This window comes from Schistocerca gregaria, chromosome 3, assembly GCF_023897955.1.
Source record: "Schistocerca gregaria isolate iqSchGreg1 chromosome 3, iqSchGreg1.2, whole genome shotgun sequence".
NCBI lineage: Eukaryota > Metazoa > Arthropoda > Insecta > Orthoptera > Acrididae > Schistocerca > Schistocerca gregaria.
This window is the reverse complement of record NC_064922.1, coordinates 539,791,353-539,808,482: the sequence shown is the minus strand read 5'-3', so window position 1 is coordinate 539,808,482 and position 17,130 is coordinate 539,791,353. Positions and strand designations below refer to the sequence as shown.

General features: G+C 41.1%; 1 protein-coding gene across 1 annotated transcript in view; it reads left to right on the top strand.

The window, feature by feature from the left end:
• LOC126355456 (serine/threonine-protein kinase 33-like) overlaps window positions 1-17,130 on the top strand; it is a 93,745-nt gene that overhangs the window by 60,766 nt on the left and 15,849 nt on the right. Inside the window, exon 6 of the mRNA XM_050005771.1 lies at window positions 11,895-12,002. Within this exon, the coding sequence (XP_049861728.1) occupies window positions 11,895-12,002 (108 nt within the window). The remainder of the gene's footprint in view (window positions 1-11,894; window positions 12,003-17,130) is intronic.

The following is a 17,130-nucleotide window of genomic DNA, read 5'->3' as shown; positions in this document are numbered from 1 at the left end:
TCGTAACACTTTTCGCAGACAGCATCCGCTGCCGAATGTATCTATAAAAACATATTTCGTTGTACGACACACAGTTCAGGAAATTTGAAATTTGTGGTAAGGTCCTATGGTATTAAACTGCTAAGGTCATTGGTCCCTAAGCTTACGCACTACTTAATGTAACTTAGACTAACTTAAGCTAAGGAGTGCACACACACCAGTGCCCAAGGGGGGACTCGAACCTCAGACGGGGAGAGCCGCCCGGACCGAGACAAGACGCCCTAGACCGCGCGGTGTAACCGCGTGGCACATAGTTCAGAAAATAGGACGTAATACGCCTAAAAATCTGCCGCATCAAGTATGATGTTTTAAGTTATTACTTCTTTACTACTAACTCTATTCGCAACACACTTCGTTGTCAGTAGCCACATATAACACTGGCTGCACATGTATGATATCATTGTAAAGCATATAGTTCAGGAGATATGACGTCATAAACACTGAGCTGCGTGAAAATGAAACTGCAGGGCGAAGTTCACTAGGCATACAGGTGAAATTACATGTACGTGTGAAATATCTTAAATACACGTTAAAAACATGTGACATGTGCGTTTGCGAGCAAACTCACGGGTAAAAATCACGTCCAAAACCCCTGGAACGAATTCAGTCAAATTTGGTACGCTATTAGTCACAATCTGGAAAGAAAGGCTGTAGGGCTAAGAACCAGTCTCTACTGCAGTGAGTGTGACAACTTGGAGAGAGAAGGGGGGAGGAGGAAATGGAGAGACAGCGAGGAGGAAGGAGGAGATAGGCACTGATAGACGGAGGAAGAGATGGACACAGACGGGAAGGGGGCAATGGGCAGAAAGAGGACAAAGGAGGCGATGGAGGGACAGAGAGAGGGACAGGAGGAGGTGGACAGAGAGAGGGACTTGGAGGAGGTGGACAGAGAGGGGGGAAGCAGGAGATGGACGGAGAGGAGGTGAAGTGGGAAAAAATGGAAATGAGCGTATGGCATCGTGGACTGGGAGGCCTCTATTCGGGGAAGTTAGGCCGCCAAGTGCGAGTCTTATTTCATTCGACGCCGCATTGGGCGACTTTGGCCGGGTAATGGGGATGAGATGATGATGAGGAGGACAGCACAATACCCAGTCCCCGAGCTGAGAAAATCTCCAACCCGGTCGGGAATCGAACCCAGGCCCACTTGCATGGGAGGAGAGCACGTTACCACCTTGCTAAGCAGGCGGACGGTGAAGTAGGAGATGGACAGAGACAGGGGGAAGGAGGATAAGGACTAATAGTAGACTGGAATAAACACATACCCGGGCAATGCCAGGTACACATCTAGCAGATTATGCACATGAACTTAGTTTCAGAGCTACCTGACAGCTTTTTCCCAAAATGTTTTTAGTTGTCTCTTTAATTCTTACTTACTCTAAACATTTTCAGTTACACAAAGTCTTAATGAAGTTTTAACTATCTGTCCCCTTTTCCTCTTTCTTATTTCCTATATTTACTTTTATTTTCCAGTTTCCTTCTCATTATAACTTTTAGGTTTACATCACAGTTACTATAACGAGGTGAATTGAATTATTAGAATATTAGAATACAAATCGATTATGTGCTCTAAGATGATTGTTAGCGATGTGGCAGGTTTTTGCACAAACTCTATTTTCTTTGCCCAGTTACATACACCCAAGAGGTCTTGGCTAACAGTGCTTGCGGTTGCATGATACTGTTGCAGCTATCACCTGGTTCATATCACACCGCCTGACAAAAAAGTGAAGCACCCAGAAGACATGATCTAATGTCGGAGGAACTTCGTACAAGTACGACGATTATGTTAACGACCAGAGTTGCAATATACTCTGTGACAGGTAGAATGACCACCAGAGTGCATCAGTGTTGTTCGTGATTAGTGTCGTTTCCAGGTCCTGTATCGTATATAACAGTAGTGAATAGCGTCCGATTCTGAGTGATTAGTGTGAAGGACACAGAGAAGCCGTGTATTCAGGTGAGATAGCGTTATTAGCACCAGAAAGAGCTCACTGTGAGTCTACATTACATCGACAGGTGAAATCGTACAATATCCACATTTGTTAGCCATTCATATGTGACAGTGACCCGATGTTGGACTGCACGGGAACGTGGGGTAGACATGCTAATCGTCCTCTTTCCCGTCAAACACGTTTCACAAGTACGGGGGAGGATGGCCATATTGTGCACCAAATTCATGGTAAACTCTTCACATTTGCGCCTGCCGCCCGAAAACAAGTAATACACTGCATTCAGCATTCTGTGTCATTTCGCACTACTGGTCGAAGACTAGCAGTAGCCAGAGTAGGGAACTACCGTCCCATGCGTTACCAGCGGTTAACACCACAACACTAACAGCCGTGTTTGGAGTGGTGTCGTCACGAGGAAACATGAATGGTGTCGCTTGCGTTCAGCAATGAATTCCGATTCTGCATTATACTGGATGATCATAGCAGCTAGTGTGGCGCCGACCTGGGAAAAACGTTTTGAGAGGCGCAGGGATGTTATCGCTCCTGGTGTCACCGTGCGGGGAATCATCGGGCATTACTTCAGATAGTGCATGACGGTCGTTAAGGGGACAGCACTACGTCATGGACATCCTGCATCCTCATGAGTTACATCTATCGTGGTTGTATCGTAGTGCCTGTTTTCATCAGAACAATGCTCGTCCACATATCTCATTCGTGTCCATAAACTGCCTGGTGATGCTGAAGTATACATGTGGTCATCAAGCTTCCCAAATCTGTCCCCAATGGAACACGTGTGATATCAGTTTGTACGTTAACTTTATCGCATCACCAGTATCCAGGATATCAACACTTGCGGGTCAGCTAGTCTCAGGACAGGATACAACAGCTTTATGACATCCTTCCCAATCGAACCAGCGCCTACCCCCATGCCAGAAAGGGTGCTAAGTCATACTGACAAGTGAGCTCGTATTGCCGGCCATGGTGGCCGTGCGGTTCTAGACACTTCAGTCCGGAACCGCGTGACTGCTACGGTCGCAGTTTCGAATCCTGCCTAGGGCATGGATGTGTGTGTCGTCATTACGTTAGTTAGGTTTAAGTAGTTCTAAGTTCTAGGGGACTGATGACCTCAGATGTTGAGTCCCATAGTGCTCAGAGCCACTTGAACGATTTCTTGAGATCGTATTGCGAAGTTCTTTACAAATTTGTCTCTATTCTATAATCACTGCAATAACATCAGATATCCTCTCAAACTGTGAAGTTATGTTTCGTTTCGTGATACTCTTTTGGGTGCTTCACTATTTTTGTCAGCCAATGTAAATTAAACAAATCTTGAAACATTTCTGTAAAATACGAGGTAATACGCACTACATCTACATCTACATACATACTCTGCAATCCACCATACGGTGCGTGGCGGAGGGTACCTCGTACCACAACTAGCATCTTCTCCCCTCGTTCCACTCGCAAACAGAACGAGGGAAAAATGACTGCCTATATGCCTCTGTACGAGTCCTATCCTCTCTTATCTTATCTTTGTTGTCTTTCCGCCAAATATAAGTGGGCGGCAGTAAAATTTTACCGCAGTCAGCCCCAGATGCTGGTTCTCTAAACTTCCTCAGTACTGATTCACGAAAAGAACGCCTCCTTTCCTCGAGAGACTCCCACCCGAGTTCCTGAAGCATTTCCCTAACACTCACGTGATGATCAAACCTACCAGTAACAAACCTAGCAGCCCGCCTCTGAATTTCTTCTATGTTCTACCTCAATCGGACCTGACAGGGTAATCCAGAAACCACTGCTGTGATCAAATATAGCTGTCCCATACTAACCTGCAGCTGAAGAACTTCATACAGCTGTCTTACTTTTGCCAATAAGTGTTAATGTTGTACATACAAGTAGTTCATATATATTTTTTTCTAAAATGTTTTATGGGAATCCATTAAAAACTAGTACATAGAGTGAAGTATACATTAGAAAATTAAAAAATAATGCATACATTCTAGTATTAATATGAGGGCGTGCTAAAAATTAATGCTTCCGAATTTTTAAGATTTTTAAATAAAACATAAGTCATTGACATTCTGCTTCTGTATTCTTCTAGTATAAATATCTGCAGCTCTCTGCCAATAGAGGACTATGAATTGTAGCGTGTAACATGGCGGTGTGTAAAGTAATTATGTCGATGCGTGAGAAATAGCGTGCCGTAAAACTGTTTCGAATTCGAAGTGTTCATCACACCTGGAGCACCTCTCCTTCAGAATGACAATGCCAGACAACATACGAACACTGTGACATCTGCAGCAATCCAACATATTGGGTTTAGTGTCATCTGCCATCCTCCATACAGTCCTGACTTGCCTCAATCCGATTTTCATCTGTTTCCAAAACTTGAAAAAACACTTTCGAGGACTTCACTTTCATATTGATGAAGCGGTGCAAGCAGAGGTGAGGTTGTGGCTCTGTCAACGAAGTCAAACATTCCTCAGCGACAGCATCAGCAATGTGGCCTCTCGTTAAAAATAATGTGTTCATCGCAAGAGTAAGTATGTTGAGAAATAATTATGTAGAAGGAGGATTAAAAATATAAAAAGTTAACAATATTTGTTTTCTTTAAAAAGCCTTAAGAATTTTCGCGTAAATTCTGAGGCATAAATTTTCGGCACGCCCTCGTATATGGAGAATAATAATGATACTTTAAGGAGATAATATAAAATACAGTTGAAACTTAATTAATAAGATTGATCTGTTCGCACATAAATCTTACGTAACAAAAGTTACATGTAACTTTGCGCACTTGGCTCTCTAAGCCTGGGGAACTGTTGAAGCATCACAATACCGCCCGGGTGCCTACTCACTACAGAGTGTCAGTAACGGTCGGTTTAGCCTCAGGCTAGACAGAGCATTAGAACATCTTCCGTTCCAGTATTAACAGCTTTCTGTTACTGCTTCCAGTTTACTCCCACTCTTAATTTAACGAATTTCATTAGTCACATCTTACTGTCTGAATCATATTTAAATTTAATAGGGATAATTCTCTTATATTTATTATTAGTGCCTCTGATCTCTTCCAGTACTTTCTGTAGATGGTTTCTTAAGGTGACCACAGATGGTCGGTAGATGCTCCCAGCTGTGCTGAGTAGAGTAGATAATCATTTTCCCTTTGTAGTCGTTAAAGCCGACGATTAAGAACAGCCGCGTGGGATTAGCCGAGCGGTCTTAGGCGCTGCAGTCGCGGACTGTGCGGCTGGTCCCGGCGGAGGCTCGAGTCCTCCCTCGGGAATGGGTGTGTGTGTTTGCCCTTAGGATAATTTAGGTTAAGTGGTGTGTAAACTTAGAGACTGATGATCTTAGCAGTTAAGTGCCATAAGATTTCACACACATTTGAACATTTTTTTGATTACGAACAGTCTCTCCTTGGCAGTGTCATCTACACTTTAAAGATATCGTATTCTATTGACCATCAAACGTCGCTGTGCTTTAAGTCTCTAAGTTTGATTTCTCGATATTACATTCACTTGGCCTTACAGCCCTTTTGTCTCTAATTATTCTCTGCAAGTCTCAGTCATGTATTAAGAGTACTCACTAATGTAGTCTATGGGTAGTCTCCGAGAACGACTGTGTTGCAAGTAATGGCAAACAGACAGTTTTTATTTTTTGGAGAAATCTGTGGACTTCTTGCTGCAGCTCGTATGTGAGAGGAAGAGCTACGTTTACAAAACATTACAGACATCTACATAGTTGAAACACTCAATTTCGACCTAATGATAGCATGGACACATCCTGAAAAGATCACCAAAAAGGCAACGAAAGCGTCGTGGTCGCATCGAGATATATGTAAGTGAGAGCTGGGTCTGAGACGCGCACGTATCACTAGATAAAGTTCAAGGTATGGTTAACAGTCTAGTTAACTGTGGTCTAAAAGAGCATAATAATCCATGTAGACGTATCGCAAACCATCCTAGTAGTATATCCGGAACTACCTAGGTCAATTTCTCATGCCAGGCTCTATAGCAGACATCGACAAATCCAGGATATTTCAAAAATTCAAGATCGCGGTGATGGTTCGAAATTTAAAAGATTTAAGATGGCCGAACTAGAGCAGTTTTACTTTATAGTACTGTCCCCTCCCCTTCCCTTATACCTCCCTTTCTCTCTCCCCTCCTTCTCCGTTTCTCCAGTAAATCAGAGCACAGTATTAAAAAATTTTAGAATGAGGTGTCACTTACTTGAACTTCACAAAAACATGCCAAAAACTTCGATGATGTGCGGTATTTCCGAAAAAAATAAGCTTCCCTAGAAATGCCTTCGTGTTCAAAGATATTTACCTCTGCACCGCGTACACCCACATACTCATGCACCGTCCCCCCTAACCTATACACACAAATACCTGCCCTCACCTCCCTACCCCCCCCCCCCCCACACACACACACTCACATATACCTCTGTATTTCATACATGGAGTACCATACATATGTGCTCTCTTACAAAGTAATTAAGGAGTCATCTGTTTTTACAAAAGTTTAGTTTACTTTTAGAAATTTTAGTTTACCTTTTTCTTCATACACACACAAACACATGCACGCACATGCACACACACACACACACACACACACACACACACACACACACACACACACACACACACACACACACAGGCAACACCTACACATACTCACAGACACACAGACACAAACACACACACACACACACATATACACACACGAACTTTGTAGCATGAACTTGAAGATTAAGCAGCACTAATGAATTTACAAAGTTCGATATCTTTACAATAGATGGTTCGAAGTACAGTGGAGCCTCAAATTACTAATTTCTCACATCGAATTAGTTCTCTGCTTGTGAAGTGTTGCAGTGCTATCTCCATATCTAAAATACTTTTGACAGCTTTTTCAATAGTGCTTCACCTTTGCAAGCACCATTTCATCAGGCTAAAGATAATGCATCATACTCTAAACTATAAAATATAGTGGATGATACTGATGGCAGTTATTGCTTTTTATTACACATGATTCGGGCTAGCGCAGATTAGGTAAAATAACGACTTTCGAGGAAGACTGGAAAATTCAACAATTTCACCTGTGGTTCCAAAGCTCTCTAAATCTTTTATTTCCCATAGTCAACTACTAATAATATTAAAATCCTTACAAAATACGTGACATAAAAAACACACACCCACATACAACTCGGCTAAAGAACGAACTGGCGAAATGAGATTTTTAAGGAAGAAAGAAGGTATGATGAACTTTTTTATTACGATGTATTTTTTTGTAAAACCAAGGAGACCTGCTATGTTTATACTCATCACATCACGACCGAATACGGTTCTGGAAATAGACAGAGATGAAACATCTCCATCGACAATATTTCTCAAAATATGAAAGATTTCCAGCACAAAACACACGTGACACTACTGTCGTATTTTAATTATTCTACAAAGTTAAAAGAAAATTCACGTGGATTACATGCTGACACTACTTTTAAAAACCTATAGGTTAAACTGCACTTGTTAATAGCCAAGATCGATTGTTGTACCGCACTTTGCCAGCATGATGGAGCTTCAAATTAAATATTTCCACATCTCAAATGACAGTGCTACTTATTAATATTAATGCAGCTCGCTTTTTGGCACTATTGAAATACGAGATGTGACAATAAAGTAATGAGACTCACTTTCTTTGTAAGATGTGGCAACCGTGCAGTCTTGCGTAGGCACAACATCTTTGACATTGATCTATAAGCTGCTTCTAGTCCAAGCGGCACATTGATGCAACTGCTCAGTCTTGAGTTGTGCTGTAATAACGTAACACGTGTTGTGTCTCTCGTCACGGAAATGGAACCTCATAATATTGCGCAACGATATGCCATTTCTTTTTGTGTTAAATTGGGTGAAAACGCAATCTTATGGCAAGCTTCAGAAGGCTTTTGGAGAGGAAGTTATGTCAAGAGCTCAAGTTTTTCGTTGGCATAAATTGTTTAGTGAAAGCAGAACGAATGTTGAAGATGAAGCTCGCATGTCAAAGTCAAATGTGAAATGCATGCTTGTGTGCTTCTTTGATTCCAAGGGAATTATTCATAAAGAGAGGGTGCCTCCTGGACAAACAGTTAACCAACATTACTACAAAGAAATATTAGAAAGACATCGTAAAAGAGTTCTTCGTCTCCGTGCCAACATTGAAGATAATTGGATTCAGCATCACGATAATGTGCCATCCCATACTGCTCTCTCAGTACAGTAATTCTTAACCTCAAAACAGATTTCAGTACTACCACAGCCACCTTATTCACCAGATATCGCTCCGTGCGACTTTTTTCTATTTCCAAGAGTCAAAACGACGGTCAAGGGACACCATTTTCAAACAACACAAGATGTTAAAAAAGCTGTGACGAGGGTCCTGGAGGATATTACAGATGATGAGTTCCAGATATGTTACCATCACTAGCAGAAGCGCTGGAAAAAGTTTGTGCAATCAGAAGGGAACTACTTTGAAGGAGACAACACTAAACTTGGCTAAAATGGTAAGCAAGATTTTCTTTCACATCCGTCTCTTTACTTTATTGTCGTACCTCGTAAGTTACAGGTTACTAAACGTTCAGTCTCTGTAATTCGCATCAAATTCATCTAAATGCATAATAATTGGTTCTATAGCATTGCAGAACACGCATCTACTCATCTAACTTACAGCTTAAAGTACACTTCTGAATAACAGTTACCAGAGTAAATAATATTATTCACCACAGCTAAATTCTCCAAAAATTCGAGTGATATATAAGTCAGTCGAACTTTATAGTCACTCTGTGCCCTGAATTAACTTCGTGTTCCAGTTCAAAATGTTGTCACCTTCTGCGGTTCCACGGTGAAAACTTGGAGAAAGCTGTACTCTTCATTCCCTCAGCAATGTATTGTAATAGTGTTCCATTATTAAAATAAGTCTTACAGAGCGATAGATAGAGATACACTACTTCCCATTAAAATTCCTACACCAAGAAGAAATGCAGATGATAAACGGGAATTCATTAAACAAATATATTATACTAGAACTGGCACGTGATTACATTTTCATGCAATTTGGGTGCATAGATCCTGAGAAATCAGTACCTGGAACAACCACCTCTGGCCGTAATAACGGCCTTGATACGCCTGGGCATTGAGTCAAACAGAACTTGGATGGCGTGTACAGGTACAGCTGCCAATGCAGCTTCAACGCGATACCACAGTTCATCAAGAGTTGTGACTGGCGTATTGTGACGAGCCACTTGCTCGGCCACCATTGACCAGACGTTTTCATCTGGTGAGAGATGTAGAGAATGTGCTGGCCAGGGCAGCAGTCGAACAGTTTCTGTATCCAGAGAGGCCCATACAGTATCTGCAACATGCGGTCGTGCATTATCCCGCTGGAATGTAGGGTTTCGCAGGGATCGAATAAAGGGTAGAGCCACGGGTCGTAACACATCTGATATGTAACGTCCACTGTTCAATGTGCCGTCAATGCGAACAAGAGGAGACCGAGACGAGTAACCAGTGGCACCCAATACCATCACGCCGGGTGATACGCCAGTATGGCGATGATGAATACACGCTTCCAATGTGCGTTCACCGCGATGTCGTCCAACACGGATGCGACCATAGGGTTGCTGTAAACAGAACCATCCGAAAAAAGTACTTTTTGCCATTCGTGCACCCAGGTTTGTCGTTGAGTACACCATCGCAGGCGCCCCTGTCTGAGATACAGCGTCAAGGGTAACCGCAACCATGGTCTCCGAGCTGATAGTCGAACTGTTCGTGCAGATGGTTGTTGTCTGGCAAACGTCGCCATCTGTTGAGTCAGGGATCGAGACATGGCTGCACGATCCGTTACAGCCATGCGGATAAGATGCCTGCCATCTCGACTGCTAGTGATACGAGGCCGTTGAGATCCAGCACGGCGTTCCGTATTACCCTCCTGAACCCACCGATTCCATATTCTGCTAACAGTCATTGGATCTCGACCAACGCGAGCAGCAATGTCGCGATACGATAAACCGCAATCGCGATAGGCTACAATCCGACCTTTATCAAAGTCGGAAACGTGATAGCTCGCATTTCTGTTCCTTACACGAGGCATCACAAGAACGTTTCACCAGGCAAAGCCGGTCAACTGCTGTTTGTGTAGGAGACATCGGTTGGAAACTTTCATCATGTCAGCACGTTGTAGGTGTCGCCACCGGCGCCAACCTAATCATTTGCATATCACAGCATCCTCTTCCTGTCGGTTAAATTTCGCGTCTGAAGCACGTCATCTTCATGGTGTAGCGATTTTAATGGCCAGTAGTGTAGGAATATTACTGTGGTGTATAACTCAGATATATGACAGCGGCTGGTGGTGTGGGAGTACGTCAGCTGCTGGGAGAACTGTATTACTTTCATTTCCCATGTAATACACTGTAAAGTTGTTGCCTCAAACATTACAGAGAGACAAAGAGTTAGAAAGAGGAAATTTACTATCATGTATAACTCAGAGAGATGAATTTTGATGATTATGACGTAGACGATGAGACAGATGTTGAAATATTGTATACAAGTTTTTGATGTCTGGTGCACAAATGATCTGTATTAATTTATTCTGAAACTTTAACAGCTTGTCCTCTGAAACTGTTTCAACTCGATCCGGAACTCTATCAGTTTGTCTCGAACTATCATCTTTTAATCCCCACAAACTGTACAACTTGTGAGTCCTCAAACTGTATCGGCTTGTCCCAAAACAGTATCAGTTTACTCCATAACTTACCAATTTGCCCTACAACTATAACAACTTGCTCCACAACAATAACTTCCCCCATGTCACATCTGTAACAACTTGCCCAAAAATTGTAACAACTTGCCATGCAACTGTAACAACATGCCTCGCAACTACAGCAAGTTGACCTTTAGGTGCACCAACTTACCTAGCAACTATAATAACTTGTCATACACTTCAACAAAACATAATAGCTTCCCCCACGGCTATACGAACTTGTCATCCCCAAAATTGTAAAAACTTGTCCAGAAATGGCAAAACCTTACCAGGAAACTGTAATAATTGGCCCACAACTGCATGGATTTGCCTCACAACAGTAACAAATTTCTCTGCAACTGGAACAGCTTGACCTGCAACCGTAATAACTTTCCCCAAAACCATATTAACTGACCCCACATCTGTACCAATGTGTCCCACAACTATAACAACTAAACCTGCCATAGTAACAGATTGCTCCAATAACTGTAAAAATTTGCCTCTTACCTGTAACAATTCGACCCTCAACTATAAAAATTTGCTCTAACTATAACCACTGTCTCACAACTCTAAGTAATTGCCCCACATGTGTAATAACTTGCCATAAGACTGTAACAGTTTGCTTTGCAACTATAACAACTGGTCGTCTGAAAATGTAACAGACTGCCCTGCTACTACAAGAACTGTTCTCATGTGAAACACACGGTCAGTTTCAGGGCAATTGGTTATGGTGTTGGGGCTAGTTGACATAGTTTCGAGGAGACAAGCTGTAAAGTTGTAGTAAAAATTGTTACAGTTGTGGGGAAAGTTGCTACATGAATGGGGTAAGTTGATATAGTTTTGGGGGCAAGTTGTTACAACTATGGGACATGTTGACAAGGTTTTAGGGCAGTTTGTTGCAACTTAAGAAGGGAACTTCGTGCAGTCATAGGGCAAGTTCTCACAGTTACAGGGCAAACTGTTATTGTTTCATGGGGCAATATGCAACAATTATGGTGCAAGTTGTTAATGTCTCAGAGGACAAGTTGTTACTGTGTCAGAGGACAAGTTATTACAGTTTCAGGAGTTTCAGGGGACTTGCTATTATCGTTTCAGGAGACACATTGTTCCAGTGCCAGAGGACAAACTGTTATAATTTCAGGGAAAAAATGTTCAGGTTGTGGGGCAAGTTGTTAAAGTTGCAAGGCAAAGTGATACAGTTTTGAGACAAGTTAATGCTGTTTGGGGCAAGCTGATACAGTTTTTGAAGGCAAGTTGTTACAATGTCAGGACAATTTCATGCTTTTTGTGTGTCCACACAACATCAGAATATTACTTACAATATTTCCACATCTGCCTTGTTGATTGTACTAAATCCTCATTAAACTTCATCTCACATGTGTGAAAGCAACTTCAAAAAATCACATATAGTATTTCCACGTCTGCTTCATCATCTTGACCATAAACTGTAAATTTCATCTCTCTGAATTATATGTAACAGGAAATTTTCTCTCTTTATCCCTGTCTGTTATACTTACTTTACTGAGATAACAAATTTACAATTTCTTACAAAGTGAATGAGAGGAATTTAATTTTCCACAGTAGCTGACATTGCCCCCTAACAGTAGCTGAAATCTCCCAGTAGTTGAAATCCCACAATATTTAATACTTGCTTATAGACTTTCATTGTGGATATATCTACTAATCAAGTTTCCAGAACATCATGTAAAATTTTGTTTTACAGAAACGGATAGCTTAATTTAACACATTAAAGTTCCAAATATTTTCGAAGATACCAGTAGCGATGGTACTACATGGTTAGATACTTCAAATTTCCTTGTAAATAATAAATATAATATTCCTCTGGTGAATCAAAACGAGGTTGCGTTAATGGAAGACAGATTTAATTGTGAGCTTATTATTATTTATAAGTATAAATGGTGATGAAGTCTGGGTGCATACAGTGCAGAACAAAATGTGTGGAACAGTCTCCTGTTAATCATTGATTACAGGCAATGTGTGTTGCATTCAAAGTTAAAATAACTGTGCAGCACGTAATTCAACAAAACACCACATTGTTTCTACTGTTATACAACATAAAGTAGATTTATTTGCACAAGATGATAAATATCTTATTCTTCTGGATGAAGTAAACAATTTTCTTCGTGTCACTTCTGCATCTTTCTCATTTTGAATGTTAAAATTGGGTGGAAACCGCGTTCCAGACCTTCCCACCTTAGAAAAATCTTAGAATGCATGAGGAATCGAAACTGGATCCTTTCATATTGAAGACAGTGACGCTAAACATTTGGCTACCGAAGTGGATGACTTTATTTATGAAAATATAAGAGCAAGATAAATCTCGTCGGATGCCCTTTAAACAGTAATTTAGATCAACAGCACAGTATGTGAGTGTTTTACTATGTTAAAAAACAGATTTTTATGTGTTTAGATCAATTTAAGCTTGGTAGAGAGGAGGAAATATGCCTATCTACTAATCTCTAATTTATTTCATCAGCGCCATTAAGTGAGTAGCATTAATTTTAATATGGGCAGCAGACAATTGAGATGTAGAAATATTTTAATTGATTTTCAGTGAAAGGTATGGTTCAACAATCGAACTTTGGTGGTTAAAAAGTCCTGCTTTACCTATAAACTTTTATCATTACTGCCAAAACGAAAATGAAGTCTACTTTTTTAAATTGTATACAGTCATTAGCATCATGTGTGTTTTGTACCAGAAGTTTTTCATAGTTTAAGAAATAATACAACTTCATTTTGATGCAAAGTTTTAATTTTCGTTTGCGATTAGAGACCTGTAATTATGATTTTGGTTCGGATTTGAGGTATCGAACTTTCAGCTCTGTTTTGTTGCACCATCGGCTGTGGCTGTTTTTCAACTCTGACCTGCTCCAGATACATCGTTCATCATGTTGTGTTATATGTAAACAAAGCTGAAGCTCTCCTTGTGTATTCAAAGAAACATGTAGTTTATGCGATACATTGTTATAAAAATAGTTTCGTCAGAACCGCCTCTTCCTTTCTAACTAAAACTGTATTTCATCAGTACGTTTGCTATGGTGCTATTTAGTAGCTGATTATGGGTAATATAGGTTTAGCCAGTATTGGCTCATAAACACACCAAAAAACGTTTTTCATCACCTCGGTGCCGAGAGTTCCGGAAGCTGTACAGAAAATTGGAATAGATATCAACATAAGCATCATTTCCGCCCTTTTTATTGCTCATGAAAACCACACATTGCCGCTACAGTCGCAGTTTCGAATCCTGCTTCGGGTATGGATGTCTGTGATATCCTTAGGTTAGTTAGGTTTCAGGAGTTCTAAGTTCTAGGAGATTGATGACGTCAGATGTTAAGTCCAATAATGCTCATAGCCATTTGAACCATTTCGGTACCTCTGACACCCAGTAGCACGTCCTCTTGGATCGATGCATTCCTGTATTCGTTGTGGAATACTATCCACAAGTTCATCAAGGTACTTTTGGTCCAGACTGACCACTCCTCAACGGCGGTTTGGTGTAGATTCCTCAGAGTGGTTGGTGGGTCACGTCGTCCATAAACAGCCCTTTTCAATCTATCCCAGGCACGTTCGATAGGATTCATGTCTGAAGAACATGTTGGCCACTCCAGTAGAGTGATGTCGTTATACTCGGAAAGTCATTCACAAGATGTGCACGATGGAGCCGCGAATTGTCGTCCATGAAGACGAATACCTCGCCAATATACTGTCGATATGGTTGCACTATCGGTCGGAGAATGAAATTCACGTATTGTACAGCCGTTACGGCGCCTTCCATAACCACCAGTGGCGTACGTCGGCCGCACATAATGCCATCCCAAAACATCTGGGAACCTCCACCTTGCTGCACTCGCTGGGCAGTGTGTCTCTGGCGTCCAGCCCGACCGGGATGCCTCCAGCCACATCTTCCATCATTGTCTGGTTGAAGGCATATGCGACACTAATCGGTGAAGAGAACGTATGCCAATCCTGAGCGGTCCATTCAGTATGTTGTTTCGCATGATGTCATGGTTGCAGAGATGGACCTCGCCAGGAATCTCGGGAGTGCAGTTGTACATGGTGCAGCCTGTTGCCACAGTTTGAGTCGTGATCGTATCACGACGTCCTGTGGCTGCACAAAAAGCATTATTCAACATGGTGGCGTTGCTGTCAGGGTTCCCCCGAGCCATAATCCGTAGGTAGCGGTCATCCACTGCATTAGTAGCCCTTGGAAGGCCTGAGCGAGGCATGTCATCGACAGTTCCTCTCTCTCTGTATCTCCTCCATGTCAGAACAACATCGCTTTGGTTCGCTCCGAAACTCCTGGACACTTCCATTATTGAGAGCCCTTCCTGGCACAGAGTAACAATTCGAACGCGATCGAACCGCGGGATTGACCGGCTAGGCATAGTTGAACTCCAGACAACATGATCCGTGTACCTTCTTTCTGGTGGAATGACTGGAACTGATCGGCTGTCGGACCCACTGCGCCTAGCAGGCGCTGCTCTTGCATGGTTGTTTACATCTTGTGGTGGGTTTTGTGATATATCTGAACAGTCAAAGGGACTTTGTCTGTCCACACTCAACATCTGTCTTCTGGAGTTCTGAGAACAGGGCGATGCAAAACTTTTTTTGATGTGTGTAGTCCCGATTCCTAAATTCTGCAGACTTCTTCGAAAGTTATTGTACACAACCTTGGCTACACCCAAGTATTAGTAATAAAAGCAATTATTGGCAATCAGTGTAATCGATTGTATTTCCTAGTCTACAACATAAACTGGTGCCTGCTAATATTACTGAAAAACTTGATTAACAATAGGTGGTGACAAGTCATTGTATGAACCGACAATAATATTTAGTCAGATTGAAATAAGAACATGTTTACACAGTTTATATTTGGAAATAATAATTTAACGCTTGACAAGAATCATAGAGCAATGTAGATCTGAAAATATTTAATTTGAAGGAAACAACATTCTGACAATTGACGTAAAAACTGCGTTTTTTGTACTGATGATGTATTCTTGCAGACATTTTAGACTTATAGAAACACAGAGAGTCTTGACAAGTATTATAGAATAATTTAGACATGGCGAATAATTAATCTGAGGCTTCTTTGTGCGTTACGTCATCTTCAGTACAGAACTTAAACTTTATCACTAGTGCTGCTAAAACTGTAAGTTAATGGTGTACACATTGTGTGTGTGTGTGTGTGTGTGTGTGTGTGTGTGTTTGTGTGTTTGTGTGTGTTTGTGTGTGTGTGTGTGTGTGTGTGTGTGTGTAAGGGAAAAGGAAATAAAGCATTTGTAAAAATGATACGATTCCTGGAATATTTTGAATGAGAAATCGCAAAAGAGTAAAAAGTATAGTATTTGGTGTATGAAATGCAGAAGTATCTGTGTGCAATTCAGAGGCTAATATCTGTGAACGTAACACTATTTTATGCTAGTAAATTTGCACATGAGGGCAATTCAAGCGGAGCTGAAACAGTTTTTTTTTTTTTGGAAATATTGCATACCTTCGAACCTGACGTCTTTTTACACAGTTCGAGTAGCTGACTCCTCATTTTAATATCGTACTGAGATTGACAAAAGGGGGAGAAGCAAAGGGTAAAGGGAGAGGGGAGGAAGAGGTGGGAGGAAGATGGGATGGGGTACAAATCCCAACTGTGCTAGTTCTGCCATCTTGCATCTTTTTAAATTTCCCGCCATCACCGCTATGTTGTGGGCGGTTTTTTTTTTTTCATTAATTTTTCTTTGACTTTCTGGTGACTGCAGCGCTGACAAATGGCGGAAGCTTAATATATTCGCCTAGGTCGCTATAGATATACCACTCATGCTAATGCATTCTTGATGACTTTTGTTTCATGAGCATCAGGCATTAGTCCATGGCATTTTTCAGTGTCTAACAAAAACGATGAGACAATTAATTAAACAAGTATGAAAAGATTTTTTTGATGGATGACTACCAGTGCCAGGTTTTTGATGATTTACTTAAATTATAAAACATAACATGTTTCTAGGCATGAGTCGAATCTTCAAGCTACAATGGCAATAAAAACAATTTTATATGAACAGTGGGTTAACAAATGAAGTTAATATTCCCTCATATTATGTTATCTTTCTCAGCAGGAAGGCTACAGCACATGCCTAGACGGTACAGAACAATTTTATTATTTATCTGTATTTTTCTCAAATGATTTTGTATTGCTATTGTAGCCTGAAGAAGATATTTGTGCCTTAAAACGTGTTGCTTTATTTTATAGTTTAAGTAAATCAACCGACATTTTTTACCAATAGTTGTCTCCCAAAAAAACTTTACATATTTTTGAAACATCCGTGGTCATTTAAAAGTCAGTATGGATTTTTAACTATTAGGTA